This window comes from Corvus moneduloides, chromosome 14 (genome assembly GCF_009650955.1).
Source record: "Corvus moneduloides isolate bCorMon1 chromosome 14, bCorMon1.pri, whole genome shotgun sequence".
NCBI lineage: Eukaryota > Metazoa > Chordata > Aves > Passeriformes > Corvidae > Corvus > Corvus moneduloides.
The window spans coordinates 6943876-6958549 of NC_045489.1; the positions used below are offsets into that span (position 1 = coordinate 6943876).

At 43.5% G+C, this 14674-nt stretch overlaps 2 protein-coding genes and 1 long non-coding RNA gene across 15 annotated transcripts in view; 1 reads left to right on the forward strand and 2 right to left on the reverse strand.

Annotated features, from left to right (window-relative positions):
* Positions 1–7081, forward strand: part of MAP7D3 (MAP7 domain containing 3) — a 43619-nt gene extending 36538 nt beyond the window's left edge. For 8 of the 9 annotated variants that reach the window (XM_032124380.1, XM_032124383.1, XM_032124385.1 and 5 more), the window contains 5 exons: positions 1096–1200; positions 1428–1481; positions 2267–2360; positions 2769–2967; positions 4045–7081. In XM_032124380.1, the coding sequence (XP_031980271.1) occupies positions 1096–1200; positions 1428–1481; positions 2267–2360; positions 2769–2967; positions 4045–4354 (762 nt within the window). In that variant the 3' untranslated portion in view covers positions 4355–7081. The remainder of the gene's footprint in view (positions 1–1095; positions 1201–1427; positions 1482–2266; positions 2361–2768; positions 2968–4044) is intronic. The other variant, XM_032124381.1, reaches the window with a different exon arrangement.
* LOC116451202 lies at positions 30–4049 on the reverse strand. The gene is made up of 2 exons (XR_004243123.1): positions 3815–4049; positions 30–3715 (listed from the first exon to the last, which is right to left on the reverse strand). It is a non-coding gene; the product is annotated as an uncharacterized LOC116451202 (long non-coding RNA).
* Positions 7082–7803: 722 nt separating the features above from the next.
* FHL1 (four and a half LIM domains 1) overlaps positions 7804–14674 on the reverse strand; it is a 31273-nt gene continuing 24402 nt past the window's right edge. For 4 of the 5 annotated variants that reach the window (XM_032124392.1, XM_032124394.1, XM_032124390.1 and 1 more), the window contains exons 2-6: positions 12097–12281; positions 10938–11115; positions 10270–10439; positions 9534–9720; positions 7804–8780 (exon numbers count right to left, since the gene is read on the reverse strand). In XM_032124392.1, the coding sequence (XP_031980283.1) occupies positions 8623–8780; positions 9534–9720; positions 10270–10439; positions 10938–11115; positions 12097–12252 (849 nt within the window). In that variant the 5' untranslated portion in view covers positions 12253–12281 and the 3' untranslated portion in view covers positions 7804–8622. Of the gene's footprint in view, positions 8781–9533; positions 9721–10269; positions 10440–10937; positions 11116–12096; positions 12282–14674 lie in introns of those variants that run through there. The other variant, XM_032124391.1, reaches the window with a different exon arrangement.

Below are 14674 nucleotides of genomic sequence, written 5' to 3' on the forward strand. Positions count from 1 at the left end.
CTGTGGCTCCAGCTGCGTTCCTGGAAGAAGTTGCTGCTGTGGTTTTTCTTTTACAGAATGGTTTTGACAAATCTCTGTCAGGCATGATGTAAAGCTGAGTTCATCCTGTCTGAGATGGATTTGAGAATGTCCGTAGGTCCTTTCCTTGCCCTGGTCTCTGTGATTTATATTTTTTTTTCCTATCATTTAATAAATTCAAGTGTGGGTGGAAGCAGCTATTTTGGAATATGTTTTTTAGCCATCAGGGATGCTCTTTTGCATATGTAAAATACTTGTACTGAGCCCACTTTACCAGTGGACTGCTAGATTTACAAGGAGATGGTCTGTCTGGAAAGTAATCTCGTTTACTCTTGATTCCTCACAAAGAAAGATTGGTAGTGTTTCCAAGTCTGCTTTTCCTGTTGCTGAATAGTCTTCCACAGCAAGTATCCGTGTACCTTTACAAAGGCATCCTTTGAACTGAAGGGAGCTGTTCTGCAGAAAGTGGACTTCTCTTAAATTAGATTAATTCTGAAAACTAAAGCAGTTTTACATTGAAATTATTTGTGTTCAAAGACCTGTGTTTTATGAATGGCTTTGCCATGTGTCTGGATATTTCTTTAAACGTTTGTTTACAACAATTACTCAGAGTGTTAACTATGTTTCTATTTTCTTTCCAGTCATGCTGGAAAAGATTTTCCAGTATAGAAGGAACAGAAGATGTTCAGTACCAAGTGTCTTTGTAGCAATACCTGACTGCCAAGATTTTTAAGTTAACCTGGACACATTCAGAATTTAATTGCTGTCTTGTTACTTTATATAGATTGTCCTCGTTAGCCAAATGTTCATCCCGAAGCATAGTTTGAACAACAACATTCAGTAGCTCAGCAACATTCAGAACATTTGCATTACCTCAGTATAGTTGAGTTTCAGTTTCTGAATGTCACAGTAATATATATTTCATGTCAATAGCGGGGTAATTGACATTTAGTTGTAATATGTGGTCATATTAAATAGTGATTGTCTGTGTTGAACCAGAATCTGTAACTGCTTTGCTTTTGACTGTTGGGAATGAGTTATGCACTGGGTGCTTTCTTCTTTTTGTTTTATTTTCAGAGAGAAGAAGCTGAAGCAAAAGCTCAAGAAGAGGCCGAAAGACAGCGACTAGAAAGGGAGAGAATTATGCAGCAAAATATGCAGGAAAGGCTTGAAAGAAAAAAGGTAGCCTGTTTTGAATTCTCAGCCTAAAATGAACAGGCAAATGGTCTCAGATGCAATTAAATAGAAATGTGGTTTTTTAAAGACTGCCAACTCTGTGAACTTTAAAAACAGTGATTAAAATAGTACACTCATGAAATACAAAAATATATTATGACTGATGAGCATTTAACCAGAATGCTGAAATATAAAGCTCTGTATCATTGCAAATGTTTTCCATGTTTTAACAGAGAATCGAAGAAATAATGAAGAGAACACGAAAATCAGATCAAAATGAATCCAAGGTACTTTTTTGTTTGGATCTGTATAATGACAGAATAGGACTTTTTGCCTTGTATCCTGTCTTCCTCTGTTATCCTTACACAAATTGACTTCCACGGGAGTTGCAAAGTTCTGGTGCACCAGAATAATTCCCAGTAGCTTCCCATTGCACACATTCTTCTGCTTTGCTTGCTCTGGTGAGGAGTCTTTGTTACATTTTTGTTCAAGGCCTGTAGACACAATGTTATCTGGTGTTAGCACTTCCAGATTGGTTTTAAACAAACATTGGTTAGTAATTGATTTTTTTTTTTTAAACTGTGTGCATTCCGCCAGGACTGTTTTTCCCCAAAAAACTTAGATTCCTGGCATCATCTGTTTGCTTAAAGCAAGTCTTGGATTCTCTTTGGATTGCTAGTGCTACAGTAAGTGGATGTATTTTTGTTAATGCAGTGACCTAAGTTTTGTGGGAAATTGTGCATATTGAGGAATAATTGTTCTTCTTTGAACATTCAAGTAAATGTTCTCAAACATTCAAGTCTTCAAATAGCTGAAAATCAATAAAAATTTAGCACACACCTTGGAGAAATGAGGGGAAAAGGAATTCAGGAATAATAGCCAGGAGGTGGAAGTGGATCCCACAGGCTCTGGCTCAGCAGAGCTGAGTGTTGCTGGGTGACCTGGTTGTCTATGAGCCTTTCAACTCATGTGGCCTCACTTCTGGGCACAGAATGGTCTTGTGTGGGAACTGTGACTGCATTTGTGAAACTTTAGGGGATAGGGAGTTCCAAGTAACACTCTGGCAATTCAGTTGCAGGATGAAGGGAAGTCTGCCTCGGAGGTGATGGAGGGAGAGGATATTGAAGAGGAGGAAGAGTTGGGTCTTGAGAAGACTGATCAACCAGGTAAGGAAGCTGGATGAGTCAGGCTTGGGTGGCAGTGAGTGTCTCAGTGATGTTTGAACTCTGTTGAAAAGGTCACTCCTAACAGCACTGGGATGGTCTGAGACACCAGTCCCAGAGATGCCAGAGGGACTCCCTTCTTGAATGCAGAATCAGACAAAATTATTTGAGAGTGAAATGCAGGCAGCATGCTTTCATTTTACAAGTGGATTTTTAAAGATGAAAAACAAATTTCATGTTGGTATAGGCAGCTTGTCTATAGACAAATGAATCTGTTGAAGCCAAGTGCCTCAGGTTTTGGCTAGGAAAGGTTATTTTGGCACTTGTGTTTTATTCATTTAGAATAGCAATTCTGCCACTCAAGTTCTTTTTTTCCTTGTATTTCATTTTTTCTACCCCCTCAATGTTCAGGAAAGCTAAATGGTGTTGACTTGGTCCAGAAAGTCAAGGAGGAGGCAGAGGATTGTTTAGAGACTGCACAAAGCATGATCTCTGCAGAATCTGAGGAACAAGATGAGTCAGAGTTGAAGGCCAGTGAAGTGCTCATGAATGGAAGTGACTTGAAAAGTGACGAGGAGTCTCTGTCTGTTACTGAACTGAAGGATTCCAGGTGAGTCTGCTGTACTGTGGGAGCACTTAGCTATGTGCTCTCTCTCTGTGTTTAAATGAAATGCAATGCTGTCTGCAGCACCTTGCTGGCTTTGTGGTGTCTGTATGCTTTTCTCCAGGCATGTGGTGTGTGCTGTCAGCTCACAGCCTCACACAGAGCGGTTAGCTCAGGATAATTGTTTGTTTAGATGGCACCATGTTAACAGTGCTGCCTTTGTTGAGAAGTGAGACACACAGCCAAAAACATGGCAGTGTTGATTATAAAAACTGACTTTGGCTTTTCCATTGAAATGCCTTGCAGTTCTTCTCATTAACAAAACATTAAACAAGAGGGAGGAGGATGACACTGAAAAGGAAGAATAACCTACAGAAAGCTCTAGAATGCTTTCAGTTGTGCTGAAACAGCAGATACAATGCAGAAGCCTCCCTTAGTGAGGAATTTGGTTTTTTTAGTATTTCAGATTTTATTTTTTGAGCGTAAAGCATTTTTATCTGCTACTGGAAAATCTGTCCTCTGATGCCTGTTCCATTTGCTCATCTAAATGCTAATGATTTAGAAATGACATTGTGAACACTTTCTTAAAGTGATGATAAACTAATGTCATTCCTCCAATGATGGAATATAAAGATGTTTTCCTGGTTGTCCTAAGAATGAATGAAAATTGATCAGTAATTTGGGTTTAGATTTTGAATCTGCTTTAAATATTGTTGGTCTTCTGAGACTTAGTTTTGTGTTCAAAAAGTCTTAGCTGGAGAAAAAAAAGGAAAAATGCGCGTTACAAAAATCAAGACTTAATGATCAAAAACTTGTTGCATTCTTATATCAAATTTCTAGAGCCAGACCTTACCTGAGAGCTGTTAGTATAGTAAAAAGTGGATATATATTGCTGAGTTGTTCTTCCCCGTTGGCTCTTGGAGGGGAGATCCTGTGTGGAAGCTGGAGCATATCTGGGAATGCCCTTTGGGATATTCAGCACTTTGCAGAGTATGCAGACTGTTAATTGTCTGGCCTGGAATCAATGTAAAGGTTAAACATGTGGAAACTGCAATACAAGTACCCATTCTCTTTTTTTTCTAGCTGTCCTGCAAAAGAAATGGTTATCGATGACTCGGGGAAGTTGGGTGTTCATGAAACTGATCATACAATTGGACTTATTCAGAATCTTAATGGAAAATCTGGTTCATGGACTTTTGAGGAGTTCATTGACATTGGAGTGCATTCCAAGTCAACCAAACTGAGCTCAGACAGCATCTCTGCTGGTAACTGTAATCAAAACTTGAATGATGCTGCTACAATACCTTCTAGTCCCAAATTGGCTTTTGAGGAAGATGGTGCAGTGAATTCATTGACCAAACCAATAGATGCTTCATCAGGTAATCCAAGCTGACTTCCTTGTCTGTCTTTTCCCCTGGCTAGGCAATTCACCTCCTTGCGTTTTGCTCTCCTTGCCTTAACTACAGCTTCTTATCTTCAAGGCACTTTTTCCCATGTGTAGACTGGAGGGAAGGCTCTTTAGTGTTTTTAACTTGAATTCTGTCAAAAGGAGTCACCAACTGATGCCTTTTTAGGGACTTGCTGAGGCCCAGCATTAAGGCTCTTCCAAAGACACAGCTGAGCCCTTGTGAAGTTCCAAGCAGCATTGAAGCTCGTCTGTTGTACTTTAAAGTTTTTCTAAGATATGTTAAATGGCACGTTACTTTTGAAGATACTAACAGTTTAGTAGGTGTCTGATGTAACTCTACACACCAGAGCTTTCCCCTCCTAGGCATGTTCTGTAACTTTTTGATGCAGACCTGTGTGGTCTTACAAGGTCTCTTCAGACTCTTAGCAGTGTATTAGTCCTCTCTACTTAGTGTAGAATAGTCTTTCACTTCACTGAGGCAGGTAACAGTGACCTGAAGTTCCACAGATGGTTGTGTTACATTTTGGGAGGAGTAATAAAGCTGTACACACACAAAATATTCTGAATTTTCTGAAAGAGGCAGGGCTGTATCTCAAGCCACATGTACTTGAGAAGCCAAGCCCTGATGCAGTACTGCATGGTGTGTCAGAGAAGCTTCAGGAAGCCAGTTTATGTAAGACTGGACTTCTCTGGTGTTGGAGCCAAACCCCAAAGGGCCGTTTTCACAGGAGATCTCTTTTCATGGGATAAATGACTGTGTGATCAGTTGAAGTGAATGCTAGTGGAAAAACAAGCCTTGCTATCCACATTTCCTTCCAGCGATGTGTAGCACTTACTTTGATTAAAGTGTAGCGCTTTTCCAGACTGGACTGTTCCCCGAGTCTCCTCTGTCACTCTGCGTCTTGTGAATTTTAGTCCCATGGGCACACCCTGATGGAGGCTTCCCTTGAGGCCGTGACGAACTGGGCCACGGGAATAGACAGATTTATTGTGGTTCTGCTGATCACATTCTGTTGTGATCAGAATCACTAACTTTTTAGTGAAGGAAGTATGGCCTTTTAATTTTGGACTTGAAAATATTTAGACATAATACAGTTTAAGAATTCTGTACATAACTTTGAAAACCAATATTCCTGTAAAAGAAAAGGTACTGTGCTGGTTTTGGACTGTAAGTGACCAAGTGGTTCTGTGCTCACTCCTGGATGTAGACTGACAGTGATGATGGGTGCATGTGGCATACACACAGTTACAATGGTTAAATGTTTTCTTCTCTTTGCTCTTTGGACAGAACTGTGAACACTAGAGACCTGGAAATAATCTGATTGCACTTCAGTAATCCAGTGTTTTCTCAAGTACCGAAGGCCTTGTTTTGAAAAGCTGCTTGTTTACCTTTATCCGTCTTCAAGCTTGCAAAAACACCAGGGGAGGGATGACAAACTTCTAATTTGCACCTTGAAACATTTCAGGGAAACTGTTGTGCTAATTTTTTTTCCATTCATTTAGCTAATTGTTAGATAAGGTTTCCTAGTTCAATTATTCCTTGTTTTCCCTTTACAGACTTTACAGTAACCTGATTGAGTCTTTTTTTTTTTTTTCATATCAGTATCATGTAGAACAACATGTCACTGGAGGCTCCCCACTTAGCTGCAGACTTTGCATATTTCTAAAATGACCTCGGTGAAATAAAAGACTCACTCAGTGTATGTTAAAGCTGAACTCTCTTTTTATGTCTAGAAAAATGTTGTTGCTTGTTGGTTCATGTGCTATTTAAAAATGCAAAATTGAATATCTTCAATTTTGAATGGAGAAGAAAAATTCCTTATTATCTAATGTGAAAATATTGGCAGTTTCAAAATGCTGTGCTGTACCATCACTGATACGTTTTAATCTATTGGCAAACATCAAAACATTTTACAGCATGTGCTCTAATATATTACAAAAATGTCGAGTCCCTAGATTTGTCTGTCAGTGCAGTTTAAGGTGTCATGCTTTTAAAAAATGTTTTCCTTTTGAATTGCTTATTTATCTACACTTATGGAAGTATTATTTTATTGTGTACATAACAGTATTAGACCATTGAAGTCATGTTTTGTTCATGTTAATTATTCTAAGTGTTTCAGTTCCAGCTTTATAACAGTGGCTGCAAGCTGCATATATATTTCCCTTCTCCTAAAGCCTGCATTAAATAATCTATTTAACCTGAACTTGCCTGCTTTTTTCAGCATGAAGAGATTAACGAAGCATTTTCTGAAAATTGCTACTTAAAGTAATAATGCAGCCTTCTTCTGATGTCTCCTGTAACAGATAGACCGGATAGGTGATTACTTTAAAGGGTAGCTGTCTCAAATCCTGCTACAACCCATTGGCTGATCCCTCAATTCCAGTGATGCATCCAGGAAGCAGCTGTGTTTGCAGTGGGTTTGTTGGAACTACACCTGTTTTTTCCTCCACACCTCAGTTGCAACAGTAGCCCTCAGCCTTCTCCCTCTTGCTGTTCAGAAATACTGTAGAACTGTTTTAGACTTTAGAGCAGTGCCTTAGGTAAAAGGAAAACTGTATTTTTGTATGATAGCTGTTTTGTTCTGGCAGAGACAATCATTCTAACAAAGATGCCGATATATTTTCGTTGCTGAGATTTGTTGGATGGTCTGATCCAGCCCTGTGTAAATACATGCGCACTGTTAAATAAATAAACTTTGCAGTTGAACAATGCTTTATTTCTGTAATGTTAAATATGACCTTACTAGGCCTCTCCACCCCTTGCCATGCTGACCTTTGGATGCATTCTGGTGCTGTTCTAACTGCTCTAGCTGCAGATTCCCAAACTAGCAGCCTCTGGCAGTTGCATCTGTGTGATTGGGAGGGGATTTGCACTAACACCTTCAGCTCTTGCTGATAGCGTGTTCTGAACTGAGGAATTCTTTAACCTGCTTTTCCCTGCCAGCCTTTACCTTTCCACTGCAGCAGCAGCATCTCTGTGTTGTGAGGGTGAGTCCGGCAGTGGAGCAGTGACCAGCAAGATGCTGCCTTTTCATTTTCTTGCTAGGGTTCTTTGTCAGTAGTTGAAAGGGAATGGCTGTAGCAGATCCAGTTGATAAAGTATTTCACTACTGTGGAAAAACCTCCTTAAATCAGGTTGCTGAAGGGTGGTAGATCTGCGCATGAACAGTGGCTGTACATATGCTCTCCAAGGGGCTTTTTCACACAGGCTGTTTCTGGCAGATGGTCCAGTGTCAGTTATATATTTTAAAAATTAATTAGTTTATGGAAATGGTTGCTTTAGTCCTCAGATATTTAAGGGTGCAATGACAGCACAGCTGACTCCTACTTTGCCAATATCAGTGTAGTAGACTTGGTTTCAGTAGCTCAGCCCTAAGACACATCAGTCATGTAAGATGGCAGAATGAAAAAATAAAAAATTTCCAGACTATAGATTCCAAGCAGGCACTAGTCTCACTTTTATTCAGTCACTGAACATACACTGACATGATAGGAGAGCTAATGTTGTCTGAGCTATTTTTAAGGCACTTGTAAATGCATGTGCATGTTGTAGGTGAAAGATTTACTACTTGTTAGTAGATTAATAATTGTACACAGACAGCCTTGTTTAAACAATGATATAAAAAAAACTGATAAGGAAAACTTGCAGGCAAACCATGCGTAAATCAAGACTAAAACAAGTTTATGGAAACTTAACTAAGCTAAGTATCACTGCCAAAAACATTGTTATCTGTAAGATGAAGCCATTCCGTACATGTGCTGCAATGTGGTGTGGTAGGGTAAGCTAAGGTTTTTATTACTTATTAATGGTGTGGTGTATGTTGTGTATGTACTTGTAAAAGCATAATAATGGTTCCCTCTGATCCAGGTGCAATCTTTGCATCTCTGTGTCCGAGTGCATGCCTTGTCAAACCCACTTCAGTTAAGTGCCAAGCTTAATCATATACCAGATAAGTTTAAAACTAGATTTGTTTTTGTTTAAGGCACACACAGGTGATGCAGTGTGTGGATCTCTAAATCTAACAGCATTTCAAGCCTTTATACTAGGAGTTACTTGGAGATGAGGTTAGATTTTTGCAAGGCTACATGCTTTTGTATTGCAGGAGCTTCAAAAGTCAAACCCAGTATATTGAGGCTAGTTTAGTTCTTACACTAAAATGGAAATAGTTAAAATTCTCAACATGCAAAAACCTGCTCCTTTACCAGGACTGTTTGGGAAAGCAGGGCTTTAAAATCCATCTTACATCTGCTCATTACAGTCGTTTGGGACACTCAGCACAATAAATTTTTCCATTATGGCAAACAAAGCGCTTGTTGGCCAGACCACGGGCACACTTTGTGCATTTGAAACAGTAATCATGCCAGGATTCATCTTCGTAGTTAACCACACTGGTTCCTCTTCCAAATCCTGCTAGGAGAGAACACAATTATAGGACGGCGATAGTAGCTTTGCCTTGGCTGGGTTATCCCACCAAACAGCCCAGCCTGTTCCTGCTGCCCCAGTGCTTCCCTACGCTTGTGGGCCACAGGGGCTGCCTGAAATACCAAACTGACAACTGAGGCATGGTTTTGTTGCATCTTCTGATGTTTCTTGGAGGAAGAAGTATCTTAGCATAAGGCTTGCATGTCTCTGCAATAAGCTTTTCCCCTTGGCTTCTTTCTCCAGCAAACAGTCAAGGAGGGACATGGAGCAAGGACAGGTTGGGCTAAACACTTCTGGGCTCAGATCCCTGCAGGATAGAATGTGAGCCTCATGGGACTGGCAGGGCAGTGACCACATTTCAGGGCTGAGCTCTGTAATCCAGTGAGTTTTAAGTAAACTACATCAGAAGGGGTACAAATGTCCCTTTGGGACAATAAAACACCACTTGTTTTAGACTTCAGGGTCCCAAACGAAGATATGGGTGGAAACAGTTCTGGTTAGGGGGGTTTTGAAGGAGGTAAATTTGAGACATGCAAAGGCTGAAGAGCTCAGTTACTAGCTCAGCCTCCATCCAGCACAAGCACGTGGCTTAGAGTCAGATCACATGTAAAATGCTGGGATTGGGCTTGGGTTACCAGACCTGCTTCTGATGTTACTCATCCCTGGGCTCCCTGTCTTTGGGGGATCACTGTCCTGACCTTCAGCACCCACTGCCCTCAAGCTGCATTTAACCCAACATACCTGTAATAGGATTCTTGCAGCCAGCACACTTCTTAGCAACACATTCCTTGTAGCATTCAACACAGTAAAACTGATCCTCCACAGCTGTGAAGCGCTTCCCACCCAGTTGCTTCTTGCAGTTGGAGCAAATGAAACACTCGGAATGCCAAGGCTGTTCCTGGTAAGTGAGGCCTCCAGAAGTGATGGGCTGCAAGAGAAAGAGCAGAGGTGTGGTTTAGAATCAGCAGGGGAGAAGAGAGGTGACACAGGCTTGGGGTGTAGGGAAAGCTTTGTCATGGAGAGGATCTTTCCAAAAAGTTTACAAGAAAATTTAATTGTGCAGTGCACTTGAGTCCCTCTAATCTGAAATCCCACATACCTGGCACTTTCATAATACTTTCGTTTACCTGCAGTAACTGAAACTCCACACTAATCAGTTGCAGAAGTTGTAAAACAGCTACTGTTTCACTATTTGAATATTCAGTACGGCTACAGAGCTTAAACTATCCTCAAGGCAAGACTGGTTTCTGCAGTGTTGCCATTAGCTAACACAACAACCCCTGCCCAGATCCTGTAGAGCACGGGGACCGTCAGCTCTCCCATCATTCCACCAGCTGCTGGCACCAATATCTCAAGGAAAGAACATCAGCATTGGTACAGCTTCAGCATGGTCTGCCTGCTGGTTCACTCTCCCAGTTCCCAAAAGGCACACGAGGGCTGGTTCTGGCAGCTGCCTCTGCAGAGGGGAAGGACTTACATTCTTGCACTTAGCACAAGTCTTGGCAAACTTGTGCTCATGGCAGGAGACACAGTAGAATTCATCACCCTTGGGGAAGAAGCTCCCAGATCCAATCACTTGCTTGCACTGGCTGCAGGTGAAGCAGTCCTTGTGCCAGACCATCTTCTTGTACTCAACATTTTGGTCTCCTACGACAGACAAAAATAACTTGTCATATAGGATTTCAGGCCTGTGGCAAACCCCTCCTCCTGTGCAGTGTAATATCTGTGGGCAAGACCTGTCCTTCGCTATGCCCAAGATACCACTGGAATGCAGACAAGGGATGAGCTGGTAATTTCTGTATCTGTTTTTAGCCAGGGCCTGCTAGATTTTCTTAAAATAGTTATCAGACCAGATGCCTGAGCCTTTGAGGACCTTGATTTACAGAGCAAAGTTTCTGGTAAAAATTGTTTAAGACTGACATTAGGGTTAATTATCCACATGAGGGTTAACTGCAAAGCAGCCTTTCAACACTTGAATAAAATGGACAGGTGACAGCAACAGTCAAAAGTTACTATTCTGAGGTTCTCCAGCCCTCCACTGTGATGCCCAAACCCCTAACTGCAGCCTCTACAGCCTGATAAACCACCCTGGTTATGGCCTAGAGCAGAATGTGGCCCTTGGACACCTGTCACTGGTACCAGTACCTGCAATAATGGGCTTGAAGCAGCCCTTACACCTGGGTGCATCCTCAGCAGCAGTGCAATTGCTGCACCAAACCTTGTTGTTCTCCCGCAGCATGAAGGGCTCGTTCACCAGGGATGTGTAGCACTTGAAGCAGCGGAAGCAGTTGTCGTGCCAGTAGCGGTTCTTGAAATGCAGCTCCTAGAATAAACAGAAAGTGAGTGAGGGAGTGAGAAGCTTTTCTCTCCCCCTGAGCAGCCCAAAAGCCAAGCTCCTGTCTCATCAGCCTGGGCAGTAAAGGATAGATTTGTTGTTCCTAAGTGTGTCTGATTCAGTGCATAGAGCTACAGCTCCTCTGCAATCAGTTAAGGGAAGGACATTTAACCAAACTCATTGAACACAATCACATACATTTTGAGTGGGGCAGAAGATGCATCAAACCAGCTGCTTGGAGATTTGCAGTTCTGCAAATCTGTTCTTGGGTTCTTACATTCCCTCTAGTTCAGGTGTATGTTATTATTGCTATAAACATTTATCTGACCCTGAAGGTACATGCTAAAGACTTCAGTAATATCATATTTCTATACTGAAGCAACAAACCAATTTCCAATTTTCATGGAGATCAACACGGTTTCAACCAGCACGCTTGCAGATATTTTCAGGTCCTGCAGTTTATGTTTCTTCATGTCCTGCCTGGTGTTATGGTGTCTGAACATCAGAGATAGTATTATAAATTAATATGAGGAAAAAAACCCAACAGAACCATCTTGCGGTCCAACTGCTCTCAATAGATACACATATTGAAAGAACTCTTGATTTCCATCATGAAGGAATAAGCCTCTGACAAACTGACAAAAATCAGACCTCAGTGATTTGCCCAAAGATGAGTTTTGCAGGCCCTGTGCAGGCTGGCTCCCTGCAGTTCTCTCTCCAGGGCAATTCAGCATTTGCAGCAGTTCATGTGGCTGAATCTAGACCCTGAAATGAGGCTCTCTGCCAAAGCAGCCGACCATGAGCATTCTCTGTGCACACCCCAGAACTGTTCTTTGCCCAAGGAGCACACTGCTGGCAGCCCGAAGACTTGCAAAGAACTTGCTCTTTCACAGTAGCTCAGTGCCAGACCAGAGGAGGGCGATCAGCATCTGCCTCTCCTCATCACCCGCTGAGGTGCTCGGCACTGACCTTGGAGTCGGCCCCGATGGGTTTCTTGCACTCCATGCAGGTGTTGGCGCAGAACTTCTCGAAGCACTTGACGCAGCAGTGCCGCCCCTCCTTCTGCACGTACTTCTTGCCGTGCAGGGGGTCACGGCAGTAGTGGCAGTCGAAGCGCTCCGACATCGTGCCCACGGTGTAGCTGCCAGGCCCTCCTGCAAGAGCACAGTGGGTGAGGAGACAGCACTGAGGCCCTGAAAACTCCAGGGCTTCAGCTTCTTGGGACTGTGCAGATCAGTAGGAGGAAGATGGCTCAGGAATGAGCATGTGGTGGTGGTATCACACTCCTCGAGGGCTCCTTGGTAGAGAAAGCAGCTCCAGTCGAGGAGAGCAGAGTCCTAAACCAGCCTTTCCCCATCCCCTGGTTAAGTGGAAGGATGCTAGATTGCTTTATTTGCATACTGAGAATCAAGCAAGGTTAATGATACCTAATCACTCCCTGAGAGTCCCTTAGTTCATTACTGCAGGCCTCAGTGAGGTCCTGTGTGCAGAAATCATCAACAAACATGAGCAGAGTGGAATTGTTTCCATGTTTCCAGTCTGAACTCGCAGCAAGCTGCAGCCCTCCAAGGACTTTTGTGCTGGATTGTTGTGCAGCTTCCAGCCGCCTCTTTTCACCAGGCTTTCACATATAAAATCATAAGGGGAAAAAAACCCAAAACCTAAACCAAGAAAAAATCTGCCTCCATGGAGAGGTACTTCTTCAGTTCATGCCAGCAAGTCTCTGCCAAGGTCTGATGTTCCACCATGGCCAGGGAGCTGTCAGTGGGTGTGGGGGATCTTGATTGGAGGGTTTTCTACTACACTTTCTCCCTTAACACCCATCTGTTCCTGCACTCCCAGTCTCCTGCTAAGGGCTCCCTCCATTCCATGCACCCTTCCTCAGCAGAAGCCACCAACACTCCCGCGAGGGGCCTGTGAGGGCTCTGTCAGGATTCAGAGAATCCTGGAATGGTTTGGGTTTGAAGGAACTTTAAAGATCATCTTGTTCCAACCCCCCTGCTATGGACAGGGGTGCCAGCCACTAGATCAGGTTGCTCAAAGTCCCATCCAGCCTAGCTTGGCACACTTCCAGGGAGGGGGCATAGGAGTTACAGAAGCCTGTGGAGTCCCACAGAGGCGGCTCCATCCCTGCCCCTGCCGCTCGAGCCCCCACAGCCCCAGAGCTGCAGAGCTCTGTTTCCCTGCACAGCCGACACCCCAGGACACAGCCTTGAACTTCCTGCATCATCACCAACCGGATGGGAGACGTGGCCATGGTCTGGCAACAGGAACTGCCAAGAGGAAATGTCCTGTCTTTCTGATAGAGCAGCAGCGTCAGCACAGAGCAAGGAAGGGAGAAGACATCGTCAGGCCATACAAATTGCTGCTGCCTCCATCACATGGCCTCACCTTGCATCACTCCACCCTGCCCTGGGGGCTACCTTGGAGCCTGTTCCTCACCGAGCTCAGTGTTACAACAGTGCTTATTCCAGACATGCTGCTCCAGGCCCAATACAATGTGCCTTTGTAAACCAAACCAGTAGGGGGTTTGGGGTGCAGAGACAGTGTGTCACTCCTGGCTGTGCCCTCACAACAAAGGAGGGTCAGTGGGACCCCGCTGGGCTAGCCCTTGGCTGCAGGATACTCTTGGTCTGCCCTATTGTTATGGCCTGTTCACACAGATTTTTATGAACCGTTGCCCACTCCAGTAATTCCAGACTTACCATCAGCTACAGGGCCTAACCTCACCAGACCATTGCAGCACACCAGGAACAGACCAGCATAGCTGGGTACAAAGCCAGAGGAGCCTGTATATGAACATTTTGCCATCATAGCAGAGCACCTACCTCATCTGGGCCCAGGAAGAGTGGGACTCACACTTACCTCACTCACCTTGCAGGTTTTAAAATCCGAGAGTCATCACACTGTCTCCTCTTTGTCACCCTCTCAGTAATACAGGGCCAGAACAAGTTGAAGGATTTATATTTCAGAAAGCAGGACAGAGAGTCCTAAAGAAAAGTATCACATGGGGAGGCTGCAGCAGAGGGGGAGGCTGTGTTCACACCCTATTCCTTCCCCTAAAACTGACAAAATCAGGATGGAGGCCAAGCTGGTAGGAATTGTACTCTATGGGGGAACCAAGGTCTGGAAATGCTGCCTTGGCAGGGCCAGGAGAGGTCACGTCCTGCTGACAACTACACCAAGGGCTATGAGGTACCTGTTCAAGCAAATGAAACAGATAAACAGCTGAGAAACATGAAAACTATGTGAGCCACTGCCAGCTCTGCAGAACTCTAGCAAGCAGGTGGGTTTTATTTGGAAGAAATGCAACTGCAGAGTCCCGGGCAAATGGTATTGAAACCTTCCTGACCTCAGGTTTAGAGTTGTTTTCAACCTGAATACATAATCTTGAAAGTATGGCTCAGGGAGCAACATAATCCCGTGTTCCCATGTAGCACATCACGCGCTAATGTGAGACGCATTTATCACAACAGCTCTGGAGCTCCACAGGCAAATTAACACTGGGCCCTGGCAGCCCCCAGACTGGGCTGTGCATGCAGCTTCT